The 26,467-nt window shown below is 40.8% G+C and overlaps 1 protein-coding gene across 1 annotated transcript in view; it reads right to left on the bottom strand.

Moving 5' to 3' along the window:
* Positions 1-26,467, bottom strand: part of ABLIM1 (actin binding LIM protein 1) — a gene marked incomplete at its 5' end in the record, with an annotated part of 85,973 nt that overhangs the window by 46,688 nt on the left and 12,818 nt on the right. The window contains 3 exons of the mRNA XM_010138387.1: positions 3,293-3,380; positions 23,594-23,687; positions 24,853-24,979. Coding sequence (XP_010136689.1) covers positions 3,293-3,380; positions 23,594-23,687; positions 24,853-24,979 — 309 coding nt within the window. The remainder of the gene's footprint in view (positions 1-3,292; positions 3,381-23,593; positions 23,688-24,852; positions 24,980-26,467) is intronic.

Below are 26,467 nucleotides of genomic sequence, written 5' to 3'. Positions count from 1 at the left end.
GGAATGTTTTCACTTCCCAGCAGCACACAGTATCATCATCGTCAGGAGACTGGAGAGAAGGCTGTGACTCTGGAACACGGGTCTGAGATGTTTGGCTTTGAGTCCAAGCTGAGGAAGAAGAAACTGTGCATTTGGCAGGGGGAAATGATCAGACAACAGGGAGAAGTGTACCAACAGCCTTCTCTGTAAACAAACAGCCTCAGAGCCAGGACCCCACAGAGCCTGCGAGATCAGGAGAGAAGCATGCCCTGTGCATTTGCTTAGGAGGTCAGACAGATCCAAGCACTCGGGAGAAAGGAAGTTCTTCTTGTAAGACGGATGAACTAAGACTTGGAATGTTTAGGTTCAACTCTCAAATTCAGCTGTGAGCTTCATGTGTGATCCTGAAATAAATGATCTCTGTTCTTCTGCACCTCATTTTCTTTTCTATTAAACTACTCCCACCATCAAAGCAAAAGCTGTCACTGCATTTTCAGGCAGTATTTAGGACAAACTGACACAATTTTAGGGACACCCCAGGAGAATGTTGCAGCTGCTGAAAGTGAACTAGAAATGCAAGATAGTCTGGGTGTCATTTGCATGGTGAAACTTCCCCAACGGTTGTGAGTTTTCTTTCACAAAGTAATAACAGGTTTGAAATATGTGAAATTTAAAAACCCAGATAGAGCAGGCTTAAGAAGTTAAGTGTAAATACTTTTCATTATCTTGAACTCTGAGCCACCTACGGCTTGTAGATTTTATTCATCCAAACATGCCAATCTATTTTGAAAAGCTTGGAATGGTGTAAGTTCTCAAGCCGTATGTCCCCTCTTTTTCCTACTGGAAATAGTTCAGCAAATTGTGGTTATTCCCCTTCTTAACATGTTTGCTCACTTGGGAGTCACCAACCAACATCCTCATTTATTCAGCTTTTTACTTTGCAAATACTACTGCTGCAACATACAGCTCTCTCAAAATCAGAAACTTGGGCTATTGTTTAGACATTGGCCAAGGCTGAAAGCCTGTGTGAGAATCAAGTGAAGCATCCCTCTAAATGCTGAGCAACATCCTAGCTCAGCACAGGCTTCTGGGGCGGTCCATCTAGCATTATATTACTAGGAAGTTAATGAGAAAGAGAAAGTTTGATGCTGTTTCTTTTTCATTTTCCTGGGTTGGAGCAGGGCAAAGCCAGAGTGCTTCTGCAGGCATTATTCAAACCAGCCTCAAGGCCCAATATAGTCAGCTTGGTTTTCCATATTCTCGTTTTGCCGGTTTCCCACATATTTCTAACACAAGTAGCTACCACAAACCTGCCAGGCTCCTCTATTACAAAAAGCAATACCAACACAGTGCTTACGTGTTCTCTGGCGAAGACAATTAGTGAGTTGGAAGCTGCTATTTCCATGTATTTTATAAACATTGTGATTTTGTTTCTAGCTTTAGTGTTGTATTTTTATTTCAGAGAAGTGCTTGGAATGCTGTTATTCTGCACCCTAGGGTAAAAAATTTGGATGGAGTCAGCACGTACATTTCAGCTGAGAGCTTTGTGCAGGAAAGGCTTTTAGGTCCCTTACAAGCATGCTGAATTCAGCAAGGAAAGCTTTGGCAGGACAGTCTGGAGCACACTCAGCAATTACATTAGTCAGAAAACATCTTGTGAACAATAAAGCAACGCAACTTGGGCTGCTCCTCCTCTGAGACAGAGTGAGCGTGAAGAATATTAATTCACAACCACAGAAAGGGCAATATGGCCAAGAAGAGAATGATGGCAGATCAGGGAGCCAGATGTCTCTCCTCTTCCATCTTGGCTGGAACAAAATCTAGCCTTGTTTAAGTAGAAGCAATTATCTTCTGTCTTATTTGGATCTGCAGGAATTTACCCAAACAACATGATCTTCCACTATCTGCTAGACTGGTGCAAACGGTATCAGTTGCAAGCAGCTGATAACAGCAAAGGATGAACTGATGCTCACCTCGAACTCTCTCTGTACTTTATAATACTATACTATGAGGAAACTAAGATGATTACCAGCCGTCAGATGCAGTAACTGCTGCTTTCAAATTAGCCTTTCCAATCTGCCATCAGAAAGCAGTACTTCCTACCCAGCCCTTTTTCCGTCTCTCGCTGCTCTGGCAATGCAGCACTGCTACAAAACCTTATATCCAGTTCTACGCACAGCTGGAATAAAATGATGAAGATACAAGGTCAGTGAGAGATGAGAGAGATGGACTGTAAGGGAGGAGACTCTACAAAATAACAGAAGTCAGCTTCAAAGGAATTCCTTAACAATATTATTTTAATTTTGGAATCCCTCCAGAAGGAATAGCTGCTCAGGATTTCAAGAGATGGCTGCCACCACAATTCCATAATTTCTTCCTAGTCTTTTGAAGTCCTTTCGGGTATATCAAGCAAGTTTTCTAACATAAGTACAATATACAAAATCCCCACGTGTACCTGCCTTTCTCACATTGATTTCTGGCTTGCATAAATGTGTATTATATGTGTTTCTATCAAAATTAATTAATACTACAGCAAGTAGTAAAAATAACTGCAGCTTAATAGTTAACATGCTGCCTTCTGGGAGAGTAGGTGGAATTCAAATCAAGGATACTTTTCAATCAAAGAAAGGAGCTTGTTCTTTTTTAATTGAAAAGATCACCAAAAAAGTGCTTGGCAATACCTGGGAGTATGAGACTGTTGATAAGAAAGAAGACTTGAAAATGAAAATACAAGAAAGTGACTGTCGAAAGACAAAAATAAATGCAAATAAAGAGAGACGCGACCAGATAAAAGGGAAATAGGCAAAGCAATCAAACATGATTAAGAACCGGAGGAGGTGCTGTCAGTGCGCAGGGGAATGAGATCTACGTGATTCAAAGCAAGCTCACTGCAGCCTCTGGACATTTTTCCATTGCCTTTTACAGTTTGCAGCGTGGTACAGAAGAGCACAGAAACTGATCAGCAGTATTCAGGGGAAACCCTCTCACTTTTTCTAGAGTCTCACAGACCAGGCTGTGTGCTCAGCTATCCGCAAGATGCCAAATTCAGAGGCAGCCTAAAAAATTTCACTTTTGATACACAGCTTTTGAAAATACAGTCTGCCTCAGCTAGAATGCAGAGTCACTGCAATGCCAGTTATGGCCACCTACTAGAGCAAAAGGGTTTCACGTGAAAAGTATGAGAATGCTGTCAAAGATGGGACAGCTAAAGTCCTTCTTGCCTATATTACATGGGGATACTTAAACTCCTGAGATCTGCGACAGAAAAATTACAAAGTCGGATTTTCTTGTTTTGGAATGGAGACATCCTTACCTTGCAGATACATTTCTTCTCCTTCCGTGAACATTTGGTTGCATCTGCTGCATCGTGCACAGCTTGGATGATAATGCTTGTCACCTGCCTAAAGGAAAATAAAAAAGGGAAATGAGGGACCGAAGCATTGCACGGTTTTGTGAGCACTTGCTTTTTGCTGACAGACCACTGCCATTTTCCTTCTAGTTCACCTGTTATGATATAGCATTGCCCTCATGATATGAGAATAGCATTGAGACTGTTAGATCTGCCATGCTGCTTCAGTCCATCTAGTCCAGTACCCTGTCCTCAGCAAAGGCCAGCAGTAACTACTCAGGGTCAAAGGCTGTAAGAAAAAACACAATACAGAACAGCCTTTCCTCTTTACACCTTCCCATTCAAGTAAACAGCGGTTTAAAAATTTCCTGGCTAGAGGCTACAAAGTCTACCTATTCTCCATGATTCGTCCAAGATGTTTTTAAATCTCCATCTAACAGTCCAAGGCAATGAATGTCACACTGCAGTTAGGTATTTGTGTAAACCTGCTGCCTCCTCATTTTGTCAGACAACATGTATTTTCTCAATTGCTCCCTTGTTATGGATCAATCTAGACAACAACAAATGACAGCTTTCAACCTGCCATTTCGCTCCTTGGCCTTCTTCCTGAGACTGCTGATACGGGCATTAATAGAGAGAGCTTCCTAGAGCCACTTCTTGGGCCATTAACTTAATTCACAGATGCCCGATTTCAGAAGATGCACTGGTACAGACAGTTTGAGCTGAATTTGAGCTATTGATGTAAAGATGCTAAATATTCTAGATCCTGTTACCCCAATCCAAATCCACCAAGCCATTCATGCTTTTAAATACATTGATATCCATAATAAACAAAGGTGATTATATTTCAGGCCTATAAGGACAGGAAAAAAATCAAGGCACAGGCATTAACATGATTTCTTCTCCTTAGGGGACCAAAGCAACCAAAGCAATACCTCCTTGCATCACAAACTACGCATGCAATGTCCACATCAAGCTTTTTAAATTGTTCTATCACTAATCCTAAAAAGCAACCCTCAATAGGGACAAGTAATGAATTCTAGAAGTCTTTAAAATTGTATCTGTCTTTCCAAGAAAGTTATCCTCAAATCCCTTTTCACAAAATATTCCCTATCCACTGAGATGTTATATGCCCAAAATATCTTTACTCTGCAGCTGATCTGTAAAATGCCATCAAATCCATTTCCTACTCCATTATACTTAGACTGTAACATTACTAAATTCAATTGTTCCTTGTATCTGTTGAGATGAACAACAACATGTTTTTTGTACACATTCGACATTAAATACTAACCCTGTATAATCAAAAGTGTTATACAAGATGATGAAGTGTGCAGGTTAAAGTATCTGACAACTACCAGACAACCTGATCCACCACCCAGCCCTTCCATAGGTAAAGCTGCACCATTTAATGTCAATGTTCTCATTTTTTCCTGCCTTAGTAGTGTATAACCTGGGTTTGATTTTAGGGAGGAGTGCGGAAGGTCACTATTCACAGAGACAGTGGTGTTTGCAGACATGACTACTATCACTAGGAACAATTCCCATCCAGGATTTTCAGCAATTCCAGGCCAGAGAAGAGGACTTGGTGTGCTGTTAATTTAGCTATACACTCACTTTTCAACTGCAAAAGATCAGCACTTCTCTTACTCAGATACTGCCTTTGCTGTTGATTCCTGGTCCTTAGAAAGCAACACCCACCAGACAGGGAGACTAATGTGATTTAATATTTTTTGCACAGCAGCTTTAGACCTGTCAGGCAAAAAAGTGGGTCTGGTAAAAGGGAGAATGAAGGGTCAAGATCAAAAAGCTAACGAGGGAGGAAACAGACTTGACTGACATTTGACTTGCAGCAACAAAACTAATCTTGAACAGAGAAGGAAAAAACACAGTTAATGCTCATTCTCTTTCTATAATTTTTGTTATTGGCTGTCCTCTGACTCTCTAGCAATTATTTAACCCTTAAGCTGTCCCATCAGTTCCATTTAAGACTGGGATTTAAGAAAAAGAAAATGAAGAAGCTCTTAATGTATCTGAAATGTAATGCTAGCATCGAACCACAGCTATTCTGATCTCGAATGCAGGCATGCGAAGAACTGCCACTTACACACATATATACACAGCCCAAGACTGTGAATATTGAACAGGGTTCGAAGGTACATCTCCAGTTCAGACAGCTTGGCACTCAGCAGATGCCAACATGTGCCTTGCACAAACAATACTGCATGTACAGAGGAACAGCAATATTAACTGTGTTGAGTAAAAAAAAAAAATCCCAACTTTTTAAGCATTCCTAAAACTGTTCAGCAGAGTGGGGCCCACAGAACTGCTTGTCACAAGTGATCTCAGACATGTTAGATGATGGCAAATCTGATGTCCTGGGAACTGCTCCCAGTTAATGAGATATAAAAAATTCCTAAGGCGGCAGAATCGTTGTCAGAAAGGATCTTCTCCAAATAGAAAGACAATAATTGAAAAACAAATTTGAAATAATAAACCAGGAATCTTTCTTAGGCTTTGCCTGTCTCATCCAACTAAAGAATATCTCTGTGGCATAACTGTGCCTCTGTTCAATTGAGCTCGTGTTTTCAGTAGGCACACAGATTTTTCTGACATCAAATTCATAGTTTCTCAAATGTTATTCAGTAGGGTAGCTAAGTAGAGACATGATCTGAACTGGAAAGAGGGCCTGTTATATTGTTATTAACATCTGAGGTAAGCCATCTGAGGTGGGGCTGTGTCCTGTGAGATGCTTACCAAATTCCCAGACAAAGAACTGTAAACTTTTGCACGTGAGTATCATCAGAAGAAGTAAGTTTTATAAAGAAATAATTCTCTACCAAGCACCCTGATGTAGTCTTAAGAACGGTAGTTAGGATCCAGCGGAGATATCTATATTGTGAGAGGACCATAGCACACGGACAAAGAAAATCACATATTCACACTCGTACAGTTTCAGCCTGTATTCTTCCAGTCAGGCCTTGAAGGTGCGGTGGTTTGGGTTTGGGGTTTTCGTTTGTTTGGTTTTTGTTTAGGAACAAGAAAGCCATACTGCATCTATGTTTCAATCAAATGCTGCATTTCGCTGTGATAAGCAAAAGGTGCCTATCCCTCGGGTTTTGCATAGCTACTCTGACAGTCCTACCTCAGGCTTCTGAGTTTTCTGTTCCTTGTTTTGCAGTTAATTCACAACAACTTCGGTCAGCTACTTCTAACTAGCTTGATCCATACCTGGTCCTAAAACGGTCTGTATCCAGTCCATCTAGTGCTAATATTAACAAGACTTCCACTTGCTGTGATCATCCAACAAACATTCCACTTATTTTTCTCTTCATCACAAACCTTTTCTCAAGGATCCTTTAGAGAAGGGCACCTGGATTCAAGTTCTTATCTGTCAATCACTAAGTAGTTTACATGTTTTTAAAAGCCAGGCTATTTATAGGAGAAACAAATCCAGAATTCATTATAACATTATGTGCAGATCTGTAGCTTCTCTTAAGACCCTTTTCCTAGAAAAACTTCTGATATGCTACATGTACATGCATCTCTTCAAAATAGCCTAAGAAACGATTTCAAGATTATCAGATACCTCCCCAAGGCTGAAACAACTGGCCAAACTTTAGCCTAGTGTGAGTGAGGATGGATGAACACCACGCCCAGATAACACAACCTTGCGAAGTCGAACTGCTAACGCATGCTGCATTGGAAAAGTTCAGGGGGAGTTACACACTGCAGCAGCTGCAGTTCTTGCTGAATGCTTCCACACCAGTTTCATGACTTTCCTGCCTCAGTAACGTGAGGAGAGGAAGCCTTTCTTCGGTGGGTATCCACTGGAAAACAACATTAATTCAGTGCCCATTTTCCCTGAATGTTCTACAGCCAAGGTGCAAGGGGTTAAAGCCACTTGCCTTCTCACCATGCCTAGCTGTCCCTACCCCTTCTCAAGCTCTGTTCGTGTCCAGAAATCCTTTACAGTTAGCTTTGCTACGCAAGGACTTCAAGTGGCATCTTGCACCCTGCCAGCAGTAATAAATCACTTTCTTGTTCAAAACACAGCTATGCAGTCACTATGTTTTGATCTATCATATTGCTTATGATCCTTCCCAAATTATTTCAGCTTCGGTTGAGGTCTTCGAGACAATCCAAACCATCAAGTGCGAACTTCAAGCCATACCTTAGAGAACAGTCCCTAAACTAAGTTCGAGTAAGCAGAATTAATTGCTGTAAATACCCTGGTGTTGCTTAGCTAGAAGTGCTAAAACCAACCCAAATAATATTGAATACTATTACTCTTCCTTTGCATACAAATTCTTAAATGGAACTGAATGAATTGACAGCAATTTCTTGTCAAATGAAATACTAAACCTACATGTTACTGTCACATCCTGTAAGTTCTCTGTTAAATCAACTGGCACTTGCATTTGCAGTAGAAGAAAAGAACATCAGTTATCAATTTATAACAATATACAATCTCTTCTGACTTTCCTATTTATCTTCTACCCACACTGACAAACCTAAAATAGGTTCTCAGGTTAAATTCCATTTGAACACTGTGCACAGAAAAATTTAGATAAAAAAGAAGCAGTATATATTCCTTTCCCAAATACTTCCAAAGCCTTAGAATTATAGAATGAAGGAACAGTAGCCAAATGTATATTGCAAATATCATTTCATTATAAATGTAAATATATGGATGATAAATTTGAGTAGCTTTCCATGGTTCTGCAAGTCTCACCAATTTGTGGTTGACCAGCAATATATGCATTCCATTTATTTTCTATATACTACTAAATATATATCCTACAGACAATATTTTCATTATATGTATATTCACGTAAAGAAAATAGTTTTAACATTATTTTAGATAGTATTACGGTTCTACTTATTCTGGTAATTTCAAGACTTATACTGGAATCAAGCCTTTAGCAACACTGAGCTTCGCTTTCCCAATCTACAAAAAAAGATTAAATAACATTTAATGTCCTGCATTCAATGCTTTGAAGAAACACTACCATAGAAAACCAAAACAGAAATGCATTTCTCGTGACCAGTCCCTAGAATAAAATGACATCATCACCTCTCCTCTAAGGCTTATGAGGTCAGAGCTCAGCAGCCAGGATTCATGGGTGATGGGCTGCATCAGGATGCTAAGTGTGTGTATTCTGCAGAAGGACATGCCCCAGGTAGTGCAAGCAGAAGTATAACCTCTATTATGTATCAGAACAATACCCAAACCTGTAATAATAGTAGATAATGAGAGACCACATTTTTCACAGATCACCTTTTCAGACTCAGCAGCTATGAATTTTCAGCCTTCTTCCAGCATACTGTTCTCTTACATGACTTCAACTTGGACACACAGGTCCTCCTCAGCTGGTTTAAAGTGGCATTGCAGACAGGTTTAAAGCCCCTGTGTACTGTCTACAGAGGGCTTTGATGGCTTGCTCTAAGGGGGCGGTTAATAATCCTGTACAGTTGCCTGGAATGGGACAGCTATTGCATTACACACCGTGTGCATCAAGCTTAAAGAGACCTCTTGCAGTTTAAAAGATAACCTAAAAGGCTAGGAGGTAGGGAGGTATTTGAAGCATGAGTTAAACGCAATGCACCAAGTTCCTGTACAACCCCTTCTCACACCGCCGGTGCTCCAAATCTTCACAACGTGCACAAACACTCATGTGCCTTCACTTTATCAAGACGCCTTTGGGGATCTCCTGAAGCCAGAAGCATACTAGTACCCACAGGTGTCAGGGAAGGCAAAAGTGGGGATAACAAGAATTATTCCAGTTCCGGAGCTACGAGCAGAGCTGCACACTAGCTGATGTAACGTGCACCAGAAACCCAGCATAAAACATATCTGTGTGGAGCACACATACAGCGTTAACTCCATGGTAATTGTACCTCAAAAGCCAAGGACTGTATTTTCCAAGTCCATCCTCCCTGTCCCCACCTCCCACAAGGCTAATTTCTATTCTCCAAGTGCTTGAGGAGCTCTAGTCTGATTAAATAAATGTTTTCCTCCCTGGCAATCGTGAGAGCTTAAGATTTCCTGTGACTCATGCCTTCAGTCCCGTCCTCCTTTCCAGAACAACAGTGAACAAGAGCCAGAGAGAACAATAACAAGAATCCCGCTAGGAGACCTCACATGCCAGTGGGTCTGGTTGAGGAAGAACTAATTACCAACAGACATTTTCTGCTGGCCAAAGGACACAATTAAGTGCATATTTGTTGTGTTACACTTGCACAGCTGCACTTGCTCACTCTCCATTCAAAGATATCTTAGCAATCACCTGACAAACAGCTATTAAACATACAGAAAGCTTTACTTTTCTAATACTATTTAAATACCACAAAAACTGCTATGTAGTTTTAAGAGTACATTTAAGAGTAAAAACCCTCTGCCCTTTTTTTTTTCTGTTAAATTTTTATGAACAGGTATAATGGGCACACTTGATGGACAAACCTAATCAAATATTTAGTTCTACTGCGACTCTGAGGAGAATGACCTGATTTCTTAACTCTCTTAAGGACTAAGGAGCAGTACAAAGAATAACTTGGACTAATTTTTTAAGCCCCTTAAGGAATGTTGTGAATTGTAAAACAGGAACTGTGGCAGTAGCCTACCATTTTCCAGTGAAGCTTTATTTTAATTACTTGCAGAGGTCACAGAACCTTCATCCCTGTTTGATGTTCAGTATAACACCAAATTCCATTGTTTCCTTCTCTGCAGGCTTCTGTGATCTCATGGGCAGCTGGAATAGCACAAATACTATGAAGACCACAATCTGCCTCTAATAACATCCTGACCCGAACTGTCCACTCGTTTTTCCCAGGCTCTTATCTGTTAGCAAGTCACTACAAATATCTATGCTCAGATACAAGAGCATAGCTCCTTTGCTTCCAAAGAACTTTAGAACCTACCTTAGTTTTCTCTGTTACTACCCAAGGAAGGAAAGCGTAATACAACTCAAACACTGAGAATATTCTAGCTTGATAAATTTTTGTGTGATATGGTTCTTTAAAACTAGGACCTTCTAAAGCTATTTCTAACACTCCTGTCACAGCATCTCAACGGAAACAGCTCTCAGCACAGTCTCTGCTACTGTTCAACCTGAGACAGGAGGGAGCAGCAGGAAGCAGAGCTCACACTGGCAGTTCCCAGGCTGATGGGGCTGCAAGACACAAGACCAGGGGGAAGTGGGAAATGGAGCGTGAGGCCGTGACTGTAAATCTGAATGACAACATGCATACAAGAGACATGGAAGACCCTCAGAGCCTTCCATTAATTGCTGTGCTACCTTGGGTAAACCAAAACTGCAGCTCTCCTGCTGCTGCGAACACTTCCACAGTTAATTCATGTCTGCTTTCTGATTTTTATACAAATATACTTCCCAGCATCCCAACAGTGACTGCCAATGTCATGCTAGTATATTCTTAACAGACAGACTAAAATAACCTTTGTAACTTATTAGTGTTAATTCTGTCAGCACACTGTATTTTTATACCCATTAGTTGCTTGGAATATAATTTTTCCTTATAGCAAAGATGTGAGTAATCTCCAGTTGTTTAACTTAACTATCAACTACGGTCTTTATGGGAGCTTTTCCTTCTGTCTTCGCCGGGCAAATACACCTATTCCTATACACATGACCAAAGTTAAGAACTTGTATTATCTACACAGTTAACAGCAGGAGTTCAGCACAAAGAAGGCAATTCCGCTCAACGAAGAAATGTGCCCACAGCCACCCAAAGAGGTTAGAATACCGTGCGCAGTACAGAGGAGCAAGGCGATGGCAAACGCAGCTTTACTGCCTACTGCCAGGGTTTCTACACCTCTTAGGATCCTGGGTTAGGTTTAGGCACAGAGAAATCCAATCCCAGTGACTGAGCATGTAGTTAACAGAAACAATCCAAAGGAAATACGTGTACTAGACTTTAAGTTTCCTTCCGATTTAATTACAATGCCAATCTGTGAATTGACTGCCTTCACGACCCTTGTTTTGGGTGCGCATGAGGGCAAAACCCAGCATCCGCTATTTAATTTTCAATTTGTGTTTATTGCAGAGATTTTTTTTTTTACTATTTTTGAATTTTTCAACAGCAAGTAGGTGGAGGTCCTGATACAAATCCCTCCTCTACTTAACAATGCTGAAACAGGTCCAGTTCATAAGTATAGGTGTGGACTTTCTACATCATTTGTAATCCTTAGGCTTCACAAAGCATTAGTGAATTAAAGATTCCTTTATCTTGTATGCATTTTCTTCTGACATGAAAAGATACTTCACCTAAAGAACCTGATTACAGCCAGCCTGTTCATACCGCGGGAATAGTTTGGAATCAGAATCAACCTGCAAAGCTACTTTAAAAGTAACTTCACCACAGCGCCGAGGGCATTTTCAAACAGCCTAATGCTAGCATAACTAAAACTTTGTCTTAACCAGCCAGCAAACCACCTCTGCTGACTACCAAGAACGTCCTGTAGGTCAAGCAGGTCTGCTGAGTTGTACGGTTGTGTGATCAGTCCCCGTGCAGCAAGGCAAGAAAGTCATTCCAGCCACAGCTTCTAGGCTGCTGAAAGCAAAGCCCTTAGCTTGGTTTGCTGCTGAGTGTTGGTTATATGGCACAAACCAAGAGAGAGGCATGGAGTCTTGTCAGGGGAGCAGGTACCAGATGCATGTGATATGTAACCTTCTGTCACACCAGGAATCAAAGAAATAATAAAGATCATATTGCACATAGTTAAAAGATGACAGGGAAAACAAAAATATCACAGATCAGACTGAGCTGTGATCAGGTTGTGAGCTGTAGGTGAAAAATTATGAAAGATGAAAGGAAAGGCAGGAGTATTCGGGAGGTGTATCTGTCTGGTCTCTATTTGACAATGCTGAAAGAGACATTTTTCCTGTTTGATAGTGTTTATTGAGCAAGACTTTATTGAATAGTGTTTGCCATGAGTCAACATTTACTAACTAGGAAACTTGAATAATTTGTACTCAAGAGTCTTCAGAAAATTACAGCTAGGCAGTGCTCTTGACAGATGGATGTGTTAGCAGGGGAGGCTCTGCTGAGCCAGGTACCTCAAAGCTTACTTCCTTCTACCCACAGCATGAGGTACCTCCACTACTGGCCAAGACAACAACATAAAACCTTTCCTGGTAAATCTCCTGATGACTCAAAGACAGTGCTTGTTTCAGCTATCTAAACTCACATGTATTTTCATAGCCTAATGTAATATGCCTGCAAATCAAGAAAGCAGGGCCTTGTGAGATTGAGGGACATGTTGTGGGCAAGAGCAACTGAGAGACGCAGTTTGAGAAGGTCATTAATAATCTCCCCCCAAATGCTCTCAGAGTAGCTGAAAGGGCTGGCTCTTCTGATCATACGATGCGTACAAAGAATATAAAGGAAAAGCAGAAAAATATTTTGGTTTTGACTACAGATACTGCAGCATCACCATTATAACACTGATGAATGCATACACGTGGATTTACAGAACAGAGCTCAGTGGAGAACTGTCAAAACAACGTGAGTCTTCAGCTGTGAACCTGAAGGATTCAGAGTCAAATCATTATTCAGAGAGAGGCTTCAGAGATAACTAAATCACAACAGGCAGGTGATTAAAAGCAAAGAAAGGAGATACAGAAGGAAAGAGCATAAGCTTTTTGATCCACTGAAAAAACTATGACAACAGCAGAACGACAAAAGTTAGACAAATTTAGCCTCAAAATAAAGTTTCTAAAAAGCAAAGGTAATTTAAGGAGTAAGAGGGAAAGTTTTGAGTCTGACAATCTGCAGCCTCCATGACAAGGCAAGATAATTTCCCAGAGGATAAGCTTTCATTTGGTTTCTAGGGAAAAGCTCTACAATTTTAAAAAGAGAAGGTCAAGCAAGATGATTTTTGCAGTTCATCTGACCTTAAAATCCATCCAATGGGCTTTACATTGAGAGAAGCTTTTACATGTGCATCAAGCTGCTCCTCGGGAGCACAGGTTTGGACGAAAACAGCAGAATAATTACAGTCAAAGTTTAAGGCTATGCTGGAAGAATTCCCAATAGAATTAAACAGCTCACTGAGAGCTGTCTCGCCTAAGCAGCAAAATTCCTGGTATAGCAAAGGTTTGCTGCTAGAAGGGAGCTTTTGTTGATGCACCTTGTGTTCCAGAGAGACAGTTTAAGTGAGAAGCCAGGAGAATTTCTGGGCCTGGGTGTGCTGCATCCACCCTGGAATTGCTACTGACTCAGAGTCCAGCACTGCAGTTTGGCGAAGGTTGATAAAACAGGTTAACAGAGCACCAGGCAGGACTCGCATTAACCTATTTGGTGCACAAGTGCAAACCACTTTCTAACTGATAAAGCCAGTGAGCGCTTGGGAGATTAAGCAACACACCTTGGACCGGAATTAATACTTGCAGCAGAGCCAAGCAGAGAACTCAAATTCTCAGACTCCCAGCCTTGATGGATCTCCCTGTAGCACACCACTGGATCCAAGTAACCATAGCTGACTTCCTTGTCATCTAACACAAAGCTGTCTTTCCAGTGTTCTGTCAGAAGGCTGTTTCAGGAACTATGCAACATTTGGCATGTGATTTAGGCAAGCCTGGTCTCCATTCTGATGTCTGCATTCAGTTCAGAGGGAGTGTCCCAAGAACAAAAAAAGAAATAGAAGTTGAAAAGGCCAAAGGAGTGGGGAAAGAAACTAAGCATGAGGTCAGACACAGTACATCCATGGAAAATAACCAGAGAATTTCTATATATAAAGAGTAGCCTGTAAGAAACAGAGTAGACATGAAGCACTCAATTTATGCTAATTTGTAACTGGTAGACTCACAGATTGTTCTAGTAGGAAAAAATGTTAAGAGTGAATTGAGCAGGGAATATTTTTACTTTAGTGACTAGACTCTGCTCTTGTAGCAAACGGATCCTAAAAGTCACTGTCATTCCAACTTTTCTGATCTGATAATGCTTTTAAAAGTCTAGAGAATGGGTTTTATCCTTGATTAACTGCAATGCTACCTGTTACCTTCGGAAATCTCTTCCAGCAAGAGGTCACAAGCAACAGATCACAAGACAATCTAGGAAAGGGACAAATTTTCGTCAAATATTTTTCATCCCACATTACTCAACTCCAGATTCATCCATATATAACTAAGAGCCTGGATTTGACTACATCCAGACATTTTTCACAGATCCTTGTTTTGTAATTCTGGCTCAAGTGTTAATGTTACATTAAATTTAAAATTGAAATATCAAAGGACAAGGTAATAAAAGGATAGTTAGTGCAGAGAAATAGTTAACTTTGAATAAATGCCAGACCACCAACACGTAGTCTGCTAAAAGCAAAGCCTTTTATTTTTGGCAGAATTCCTTTGTCGTGTTTGTCAGTTTTCTTACTGCTGATACACGTGGTTTCCAATTACAGATGCAAAACCGCACAAGTATACTTTTGAATCCTAGCTGTCACAAACATCCCATCAGAGTAAGTTTGTCAGAACCAAGACACAGGGATTTTACTCCCTACCTTGTCTTCTTCAGCTCCATATAAAAATCAAAATTTCAAGTTACCATGGGAAAAATATTCCCCCAAAATAACCACACGACGACATACTACTATGGTGATGAACAGGAAAGAGGTGATGGACATAATGCAGAAAGGGATACCTAACATTTGCTGCCATTCAGTTTTCAGTGGAGTACAGGGTCTCCACAATTGTTGCCTCAACAGCAGTAGTTCAAAGGTGCTGCTGAGATAAATCTGCTGAAATTTAACTGCCTCAGTTCCTACTCTCCTCATTGCTAGGTAAAAGCATATTCCAGCCAAGATGCAACTGCTTTACGGCATTCAAAGCAACTGCTGATCCATCTGTATACATAACACTCTCTCCCTCTCTCCAAATCCTACGCGTAAAAGTCAAGTTCTTTACATTTTACCTCACACTCAAATGATTTATGACACTCATTTCAGAGACCTCTGCAAACCACAAAACATGCCAAGCTAGTTCCACAGACAGTTTAAATGCCAGAGTATCTGTGTGGCGGGTGATGAAAAGGTACATCTCTTGCTGTGTGCTGATTTTCCCCTTGTACAAAGAAGAAGGTTTGTAATAAATGTCATACACCCCAAATAGCTACCCAAAGAACGATTAGACCTGTATGATCTTTTAATGTAGCATAAGCATGTAATCAAAATCTACCCATTTTGAGCTCCAGGTGGTCATTTCAAACATTTAATCACTCACAAAATACTCATGTGTGTTTTATTGCTTGATCTGTAAAGCACCTGCTCAGTAAAGACAGGTGTTAACTCTGTGGACTTCAAAGCCCCTCGAGATTCCAGACATATCTTTTGGGTTTCTTTTTGTTTTTTTTTTCCTTTTTGATTTTTTTTCCCCAGGAAAGCACCCTGACAAAGCAGACAAAAGAGAGAGGAGACTGAGTTCTCACAGGGTGAACACTGAGCACAATACCCGGATGGAGCCTTTTACAAACAGGTGATAGCTACAGACTTGCCCCAACAGGTTCTTCACCTCCCAAGTTTCAAACACGCTATTGCTGCATTCTTCCCAACAATTACTTTTTATGGGGGATAGGTCTTGGTGCTGTTGTGGTCTTCTCGAAGTCAGCAGCAAACTCTCCACTGACAGGAGGACTTAGAGCAGGGTTTAAAAATAAAAGATCACAATGCTGCAAGAAAATATTTGACCACTTAATCCACTTTTCATTGTGATCTCAGTCTGGGAGAAACAAAAAAGTGACTGGCTGAAATAATCTAATACTGCTACAGAGTGCCTCACATTCCCCTATCACTACCTCCCAACTGACAGCAAGTCTGCAGCACTGGAGGAGGTTTTGTTTTCAGGGGAGGTGCTTTGGTGCAGGGATCATCATTAATGTTGCATCACGGCTGTGGCAGGCAGCATGAGCACAATGCAAGTGTTTAACAGACAAACACAGTAAGCAATGGGAGCTGCAAAATAAAACCATAGTATTACATTTCCCCTAAAGCAGACTGTTCCAAGATGAGAACAAGATGTGTTCTGCAGTGACAACCATTCTTAATACATACAACAGTAAAACTAAAGTTATCCAGGTAAGATACTTTTCCGCTAAAAACTGGTATGTGTTACGTTCATCTCTAAGACATGGAAAAGCTACTTTTTTATGTACCTGTTGTGTTACTGGAATGCATACAATGGCTACATACCACAAAGGCTGCTGTTGGCAGCAGGAAACTTTATACTAATACAAATGTCTCTACTGAAATGTAGTTTTAAAGTGTTTTGATCAGCCTGCTACAGGTTTTTAGTAATATTTAATGCAGGAAACACACTAGAGAATATTTAACTAAATCAAAAAAGTAGAAGCTGAAGATGCTGTGCTTGGAAATATAGATCCTAATCAGCAACACTGTACTCACAAAAGCAATTTTACAGAGAAGCCATATTTTTGTGAGCACCTGCAGGATTTCATAAATCCCTTTGTGTCAATGAGGAAGTTTTAATTGGTCAACTTTGCAAAGCACTTGTTACAACTCGCTCTTCTTATTCACCATCCCTACATCCTCTTAGCATTCCTCCCCTTCTTACTGATGTTCAGAGCCACTGAAGGATGGTTTCCAAACCACTGCGGAGAAGTTAATGCCTTCTGATTATGCTGCCACAGCAACTGAACTTCTGTTAGGGCTCTGTCAACTTCAGATACTATTTATCATCTTTATGTGTCAAGTCTTTCCCAACTACAGATATCCCTCTTGCCAAATTCAGTCCTCTAAGTTGGTGGGGTGGAGGTGGGGAGGGGTGGCAGGAAATCATCAAAATCATCTCAGATTTTTACATGAAGCATTTTCTGTTATTTCTCTGGAAGTATATTTGTTCCAGAGTTTGGGCCCCGTGCATGCTGAGGTGTTTCAGGCAGCTACATTAGTATATTTTTCATGAGGGAAGGGCAGTCTAAATTAAGTTAAAACAACGCTGCTACTCAGCTACATAGACAACCTGACTGAACCATTAACCCATATCCTGAGTTATTGTTAAATTTTTCATTTCCTCATTTCTATGCAAAGAAACCCCACATTAGAAAAAAAAAAGCAGCAGTGTTCATTACTTGAACTGATAAAACATGTTTCTCAGCAAAAAGGCAAGGAAACCTGTAACAAAGTCTAACCTTAATTCTATGCAAGAAATCTCCAGAAGTGATCAAGACAGCCAACAAACTATATTAAGAATTATTTATTTGAGATAAAGAACTGTATTGTTCCTCCCTACATGAGCAATCAGTTGCAATCAGAAACAGTCCAAGCTCTGTGCCGTTCTCTCTTCTTGGCAGTTTAAAAACATGTTGGCTGCACTCTCTTTAACAGAACCTCAGAATTACACACAGCCTTTTAAAAAAATCCTTCTGGTGCAGAGGAAGAGAAGTACAAGTACCCTATTATGGTACCACTGGCAAACTATTCAGTCACATCATGAAGTTGCACCCCTTCTCCCCCCCAGAAGAAAGCCATGATCCCTCCCAGTGCAGATCTGGTTTCACAGGAAGGGATTTACCTTCTGATAACAATTCTTCAGGCTAAGTCCATTCCCTCCTCCAGCAGCGATGTGCAGACAGCTTGTGTTCTCACTGACCCAGCTCAGAGCACAGTGCCTGTAACTGCACCCAGCCCCGCGCCTCACTCCTCCTCGCTCACACTCTCCTGCACACACCCACCAAAACAAGCAAAGAATCCTCCTTGCGCATTGAACCCACTCCCGTGGCAACTCAGCCAATGCATTCTGAAAACAGAAAAAGGAGAAGAATACCGTCCCAGGCAGGGGCAGGGCCATTTCTCATTGCTTCTGTGTCACTTTCATTGAGAACACTTTTCCCTTGGGGAGAGGCATCTGCTGAGTATGAAATTAGCGCTCTCTTTCTCTGAAGTTATTAAATATTACTTCTGTGGCTTCTGAAGAATTTATGCAGCCTCCTGGGTGTTAGTCTAGTTTTGCCAGAAACTCTTAGTTATACTGAGATTGTATTCTAGTCCTACTCAGATTAACACAGGCAGAGTGCTGGGGCCACTTGTCACACTGGGACCTGTACCCCTTTACCCTATTTGTACATTTTGGGTGAGATCCTGCTTCAGACACACTCCATGAACATTTGATGAATTTACAGAGGCACTGTGCACTGACCTGATCTGATCTCTCAACAGGTATTTTCCATTGTCAAAGAGGTCCTGTGGTCTGCAGTATATACCTAAGAGAGCAAATCACCACAGCATCTCCTTCTGCTTTTTCTTACAATTTACCTGGAGAAATTAATGTTTTCTTGTTTACTGTAACAGCACCAAAATCAGCTGTAATTTGTAAGCAAATCAGAGCTTACAAAGCGTGTACTAAACTCCACAGCGCCTCCTCATTTGCCATCTAGCCTTTTCCCCTGCATTTTTACAGTGTGTGAAGATGACAGTGGTGACTGGGAGATACTGGTTGAGAGCAAAGTCTCTCCCAAGCCTAAAAGACACCCAAACCAGTATATCCTAGTGTTATGAAAACAGAATGGTAATACATTCTTCAGATATGTCATTTTGCAACAAATTCAACATACCAACAAAACCAAACCCATTTGCATCCATTGTATCATCAGTCTTTGTTCAGTTCATCAATTGCTTCAGTCACAAAAGTGTTTAAAATTTTACATCACCTCAACCTATATTACCAGTACAGGCTGCGTCACTAAAATCCAGTAAATGACACATTTTGTGATACTTCCTGCATAACTGCTATGAAAACAGCCTTGCTAAATATTTCCTTCAGCAGAAGAATATATGAAGAAACTTACAGGCTCTTCTTACAGGTTCACATTCTTTGCCTCTTAAATACAGATACAGTTTCTTTACACAACCACAGCAGCTTTCACTGTTTGGGTTTTTTAACCCCATAATTATTGTTATTAATTTCTAACTCCAGAAGTCAAGATGCCTGAGAACTAACATCTTTCTGACTTAGTTGCAGCACAGACGAGACATCTCAGAGTTCTGGCACATTAGAGTAACAGTATCTTCCAGTACTAAACCTCCTTCACTTTAAATACCACATCTTAAATTACTGCTCCTCTTTAAAAATACCAGGGAAAGGTCGGCACAAATTACAATATCAAAAACACATTTAGAACTTGACCTTGCAGGCTGAAGTCAAGGGAGCCTTCTGGTGCCCTGGCATTTCTCGTCTCAGACCCATCTGTTACAATGGCGTTACGCCACTGCTTACAAGGTGGGGTGCAAGTTTCAACAGCGCACAGGAAACGAGCACCAGGCAGGCGGCAGCCCACCAGAACAGGAACTCGAGCTATGCACAGCCAGAAGGAATCACACCATGGCTTTTTATCTGCAAATGAATATTAAGCAAGTGGTATTACAAAAATAAATGGGTAGAGCAGCAAGATGGTTGAGAGATTTGATAGATGTATACATCTCTACCTCTAGATCATGAGATCAAATCCTGTTCATATCAGTAACAGCCAAAAAATGCAAAAACTGTAAGACCTGAGTCTTACTTTCAGGCTTTAATGCAAAATATCTACCTGTTTCTGCCCTTATGTCTTCTTTCTGAAGAACTAAAATACGACTAATTAGAAGTTTTGTAAAGCACTTTAGATAAGCAAAGATAGATATAGGCATAATCCACCATTCTCAGAAGTCAATGGAAAACTTTTCATTGATTTAAAATATTTTGAATTAAGCACTGGAGGAATAGTTATATTGTGTATGATATTTGCATTAGACAAAAATTATTTCAGCCAGCATCTTTCAAGTAGCTAAATACGCACTGAAGTTTACTTAGATTTGTGGAGTTAGACATGTCTACATAGAAATTTGCAGGATTAGATCAGATGGACATTTTTCAATAGGCAAGCCTTGAAGCACTGAAAACAATGGCTTAGTGGAAAGTCTAAGCGAGAGTCCTCACTCTCACTGTGCCATTATTGCCTGATAAAAATATTTTTCAGAGTTAATGGGAAATGAGTAATTTTCCATAAAAATTCCTTACTGCTGGAGAAACCCAAGGAACAACACTGATCTCTGCTGCCTCAACAATTCTTCCTGAAATACTCAAGTATTGAAATATTCCATATGCTCAAGAAAGTTGCAGTATATATTTCATATTGGATACTTATCACAGTTACTATGTTGGCATACACTCATCTATCATCTGTGATTGTCACAGAAAGTTGTATGTCAAATAATACATCAGAAATACATGAGTTCACTTAGTATTTTTCTAGCGTATTTTCATTGCTACTGAAAATTGCTAGATCTATGGTCTAAAAAAAGAGCATTCTTCCTTTGTATCTGGATATTAGCTAAATAAGAACTGCTTTTCTAGTAATGCATTTCTTAACTGAGCAGAGGGATCACCTCTACAGAATGACTGGAGCGAGTCCACCCTCCCAAGGCTTGAAATCAAACCTTTGCCTTTCTGACAGGCTTTGCTGAGGGTCCCTACCAGGGGCACAGCATCGCTGCTTCAGAGATGGAGTCTTAGGTCCACATCAAGAGTTGTTGTCTCTCTTGCTGGCTGCTCCATGTAGAAGACCGAAAGCCTTATTTTTCAGAGGTGCTAAGCCATATTGAGGGACAAAAATGAGAGGAGCTGCAAGCCTGCAATGTTGCAAAGAATCTCATTTTCCCTTTTAATAATTAATCTTTCCCTGGAAAAATAGATGCCACCAGTCTCTGGGATCCCAAAGCTAAGTCCTATGCTTTCATTCCTTTCCATTTTTCTATACAGTCCCAGATGTAATACTAGGCAGAAAATAAAGCAGCACTATAATGGCTAATCGCTTCTGATGCGTTAGGGGGAATTGTTTGTACGCAATGCACTATGTACTTCCTTCTAGCCTCTTCTAATCATTTCCTTGGCTAAAGACAAAATGGCATACTCTGCTCCTCATATAATTATATTATTGACAAATAAAATAAAAGTTATTGATCAGTGATTTTACTACTACCACCATGTTTATTAACAAAGGCAAAATACAAGTGTTTTGCGTTTTTTCCCACTGAATGTTAGTGGGTATAACTTGAGCTGGTCAGCGATGTCATAAGCTCTAGACAGTTCCTATAATTGGGCTACTTCACACTGAGAATGTGGTTTCCTTCCCAGGATAGGCAGCAGGACTAGAGACAACCCACATGATATAAATCAAAAAAAAACCCAACCCAAATTTGCCAAAGAAAACAAAGAGGGAGAGAGTAATTCTCCTCTGAAGCTCGAACTTCACCTAAATTAAAACTTCAGTTGTACAGAAAGATTGGGGTGATTTCCTGTACAGGATAAGGAGATTGTTAATTGTCCTGCCTTGAATTGGTCTGTAACCCTCCCCGAACTGTGGCATCCTGTCCTGTGAATTATCTTCCTGACCCTGTGGCTGCTTCCGATCTCTCATCTCTGTTATTACAAGAGGATTTGTGTCACATTCTGCCCCCATCCTTTAGACTGCCTTTTCTGCCCAAAGGGGACAGAGGTGCTGACACAGGATTTTCTCATCCTAAGTTTTGACTTGCTAGTTCCTTTAGTCTAATTTTGAGGCATTAGTATGGCCCTTTGGAACTGTGCATCTCTGACAGCATAAAAGATTTCCAGAAGGAGCCAAAACATTAGCCCACAGTTCTGACAAATTGTTCTCATTATGGAATATGAGCTGCTCACCTGAATCTTCTCATCTTTTTCAAGCCCCACTTAATCACAGAAAGTGTTTCAATGTCTCTCCTGCATCTGAACTCCTAGAGAACTCCATTCATGGGCTACCCATGCTGCTAACACATACCGTAACACACTCAAGCCACTGTCTCAGCCTCCTGCCTGTATAGAACTGATTATTTTTCTTTTTTGAGAAAGTTTCTAAGGACTTGTCCAATCTACAACTTCTAGATAGCGTCAGCTTTCAAGAGTTGCACTATATAAGTAATTCAACTTCCATAGACTTCAGAGGAGTTTGGTCTTCGTTACTTACCGAGAACTACTACTGCCCTCTACTGTATTATTCTGGGTTTTGCCTCTGATAATCAATGAGCCACAAATATTCAAGCAAAATTTCTAGTTTTACACAGAACTTGGCATGCTTAATATTTCCATGTATTGATAAGATCATTCCAAGGGTCTGTATCTAATCCACCAGCATATTCTGATTCTGCAGGGGCCAAATCAAATGGAAAAATCTTTTTATGTGATTTTTACTCTTAGAAGAGGTGGATCCTTGCAAGAGACAGGACATGCTTCATTGCTTCAGCAAATGCTGTCTCTTCTTCTATTAACAGCCATCAGAATAGTAAGAACTACGGAGTGAGAAACCAACTTCGGGGTGAAAATTACTGCATCAAGGTTCTGCCTAGGTCACAATGTCTCTGATAATCTAAGCTGCTATTCATGTTATGATGGACAGGTAAATCCTAGTTCGATTGAACTAATCTTTCATTAGTCTCGACTTGGTTCTAAAAGGATAACTGAAGAACATACAATACATCCAGTTTCTTCACAAAATACAGCTGTAACAGAAGTTCTTTGTGTTTTCCCATTTCTTCCCCAAACTTGATTACATTAAGGCTGTTTTCCCAGGAAAAGTGGAGTATTAAATATTACTAAAGCTGGAGTGAAGCCATACAGCCCAGCTCCAGACTTTAGCTCAAAGCTAAGGGTCTTGCCGTTGAACAGAGTTTCCTACAGGGAAAAAAGGGTAACAGTTTTGCTTCTCATATCTCAGTGACAGTGTGACAAGGAAGGTCCTCTGCATTTCTGCCCCTTAAACATTTCAGTGATGACACAGAGGGATCCATGCATAGTTGAAGGATTCCAGCTAAGAGGCAACAAAAGGGATGGTTCAGGTGTTTTCTGCCTTCTCATTTCTGAACATATAATTTACCTCTCCAGCACATTTCTCCCTCTTGCCTTCTCATCATTCAGATCATCTGGCCTCATTTGGAAGGGAAATCTCTTTAGTAGGGCAAACTTATGGTTGCCAAAGATGATTCCAATACTCAAATTACCTCCATAAATACAGCGAATCTGAAAGAGTAAGCACTGCAATAGACTTTGCACATCACCATTAAAAGAGAAGCAAAGAAATTACAGATCCATAGAAGTTAGGGAAATTAATTCCCTATCATATACTTTTCCTGATGACTGCAAAGCTAAAAAATCTTCCTATGAGAATTTTTGCATTTTCTGCACGTGCGTGAGGATGTAATGGGGCATGGCCCAATTCTTGAACTCTAGTTTACAAAATACCTACCTCTAGGACTTTCCCGGTAATGAACTGGTGACATGCTTCGCATTTGACTCCAAAAAGAACTTGATAGTCCTTTTCACAATAAGGAGCACCATCTCTGAAAAAGAAAATCCAAATTAGAATCCATCTTTTAATAAACGGGTTACAGCATGACTTACACTCTTCCCTCGTCTTCAGTCTGGAACTCCTACACACAGCAACAGGCAGATGGGAAAGAATTCAAGGGAATATTTTGTAATAGAAGAAAAAAAAAAAATCACATTCTCATTACTATCTCATAACTATTCCTTAAATTCCCATCAGGCAAAGGCAATCAGTACAAACCACTGAAGTAAATTTCATTGTTTAGAATAGACTCTCCGCACATACAGGTGATGCAATTCCAGGAAATCAGTGGAACTATGTCCATGGGGATGAGAGGAGATCAGTCTTTATCATAGGCAGGTAGTTTTTGTTCCTATCAGCAAAAAAGAATCTTTGGTAGTCTGCAAGAGTAGAAGCAGTCATTGTTAAATTCAAGGTTATGTGGTTTTTCAGAATGAACAAGGAATATAGAGTAAAAGTGGAAACACCACTCAGCTTTGGAGCATTTATGAGGCACTAAAATTCTTTTGAGAAACTACAGATACTGCTTCTTATTAAATATTTTACACCCCTTAATGACAGGTTTGTGAAACATACATTGCTTCCTTATTTCTTCTCTTTGCTTGAAGGGGAGAACAGAGACTGTGTCTTCATTCCCTCTGTTTTATTGTTACATCACTTTTCCCCGTTCTCCTCCTCTACACTTTCCTCCACTCAAATCCCTCCTCTTATATGGAGATATCTTCAAAATCCTCCTCTTACATGGAGATAAGGAACACTGTCAGGTCAATCACATCACGATGTTTATTCTCTAGCAAAGGCAAGTAATGGACAGGTTCCTATATTTTTTTTCCTTATAATCACATGTTGGAAAGCAAAATGGCACAAAGCTTTACCTGGCCAACACAGAGAACACATGCAGAAATCCCCCTTACCCTTTGTGGGAACGTGGAGATACACCCCCTTCCTTACTGGTATTACAATATCAAGCTCTGTCATTAAACACCTCCTTTCAGCTGCACTTTTCAGTTTCCTTTCCCAACTCAGCTCTCATTGGGAACAAAGATTTTAGGGTATACTGAAAGGTGGTCAAAACTGGATTTTGAAAGGTGAGTTTCACTGTGAGCTCTTCTGCATTGGCAACAAGAAATTGTACCAGGAGCACAGAGGTTACTTACTTGCTGATGTACTCTCCAGTTAGGACCTTCCCGCAGGCCTTGCACTTAAAGCACCCCAGGTGCCACTGCTTATCCAGAGCTAGCAATGCTTGCCCATTTTTTATGTCTCTTCCACAGCCAGCACAATCTGCAAATAAACAAATGCATTTGTTGTCAGTTATTTGGCTTGTTAACCATCCACCCACTGCAACTCTTGATAACCAAAGGGGGGAATTACGCAGCAACGCAAAGGTACACCTTCCTTTCCTCAAACACTTCCCAGGTCCTGTACAAAGAGTCAATCTTTGTCATTATAGACATGCTCAGTAGAAGAGGGAAAGCACCTCTTCCAGGTTTTGTGTTGTTTATGAATCAAAGATGGCCAGGAAGCTCCGCAAAAACTTCAGGTGTTGTTGGGAACAAGCTACAAAAATCATCACTGCAGAAAGTTCCTGTCTTCTAAAGCAATCAGTGTTATTTCTCGTTTTGCTTTTAGCAAGATCTTGACTGCTTACACGAAGCTACTAAATAAGGAGGCCTGAGTGAGCATCATCAGGATGCTGCGCTTCCCCGGTGGGTGGCAGCAAAGCCCAGTGCGTCCACCCAGCTCAGGGGCGGTGGCAGCTCTAAGCACCGAACAGAGGGGAAAGATCTTTTCTTAGGGAAGGCCCAAGGCGAGGGTGACAGCAGTGAAGGCTGCAAGGCAGAACATGCTGTCTTCCACCTGCACGTAAAAGAAACTGTAGTTCCTGTGGTCTCTAATCACATAAGGACTGTCGCTCAGGGATTTTGATACTACCTTGGTAGCCGACACTCACTTTTCACTGAGATTCTGACAGACTTTGATGACAGAATGCAAACCTGAAGCCAGGGGCACTGAACGCCCTCTGTCCCAGAGGATGCCACAAAGCCTCACGTCACATCAGAAATCTTTGGCTCAGCCCCAAGCTCCCACTCCTCTCCATTCAAACACTGAGTACTCAGAGATTTCCTGGTAAGGGGCAACTCAGCCCATGGTTAAGATCTGAAGAGACTGATGTGGCAGACAGCACTGAACTGCAAGGGTTGCGCTGCAGCTTCTGTGTCTAGCCTCAGGGGACAGGGACTGAGCGAAGGGAAGGCCTGGAAGACCAGTGAAGCAGAAAGGGAATGCCCATCAGCTGAGGCACACGAGAAAGCCACAACGGAGACAGCCTGGAACAAAGGATTTTCCACATTTTATTATCCCTAAACTCTATGTTCCTTTGGCGACTGTAATATCCTCTCCACATGTCTGAAATATCAACAAAAGGAACAAACCGAGACCATCAGGCACAGAGCAAGCTGAGCAGTTGAAGTCCAAGCACCAGGGAAAAGATCATCCTGGCTGCACTGCTCAAGCTGATTGAACAGGTACAGCCTGAAAACCTTCATCTCCTTGTGGGTTTACGCCACACCTCACAAAAGGGCAAGTCCAAGTTTATTATCACAACTGATAAGAGGACAGGCATTCCTTTTGACACTAAAGGGCCTGACTTTTGTTTGCTGGATAATGGGCCAAGAGACCGCTAAATATATGCTGACCATTCATGCTATCAAGGTCACCATTTGCAGCACACTCATTTCTGTCAGCGTTGTTGTTCTTACATACCTTAAC

The sequence above is a fragment of the Buceros rhinoceros genome, unplaced genomic scaffold (genome assembly GCF_000710305.1).
Source record: "Buceros rhinoceros silvestris isolate BGI_N320 unplaced genomic scaffold, ASM71030v1 scaffold6906, whole genome shotgun sequence".
NCBI lineage: Eukaryota > Metazoa > Chordata > Aves > Bucerotiformes > Bucerotidae > Buceros > Buceros rhinoceros.
This window is presented reverse-complemented; position numbering and strand designations above follow the sequence as displayed.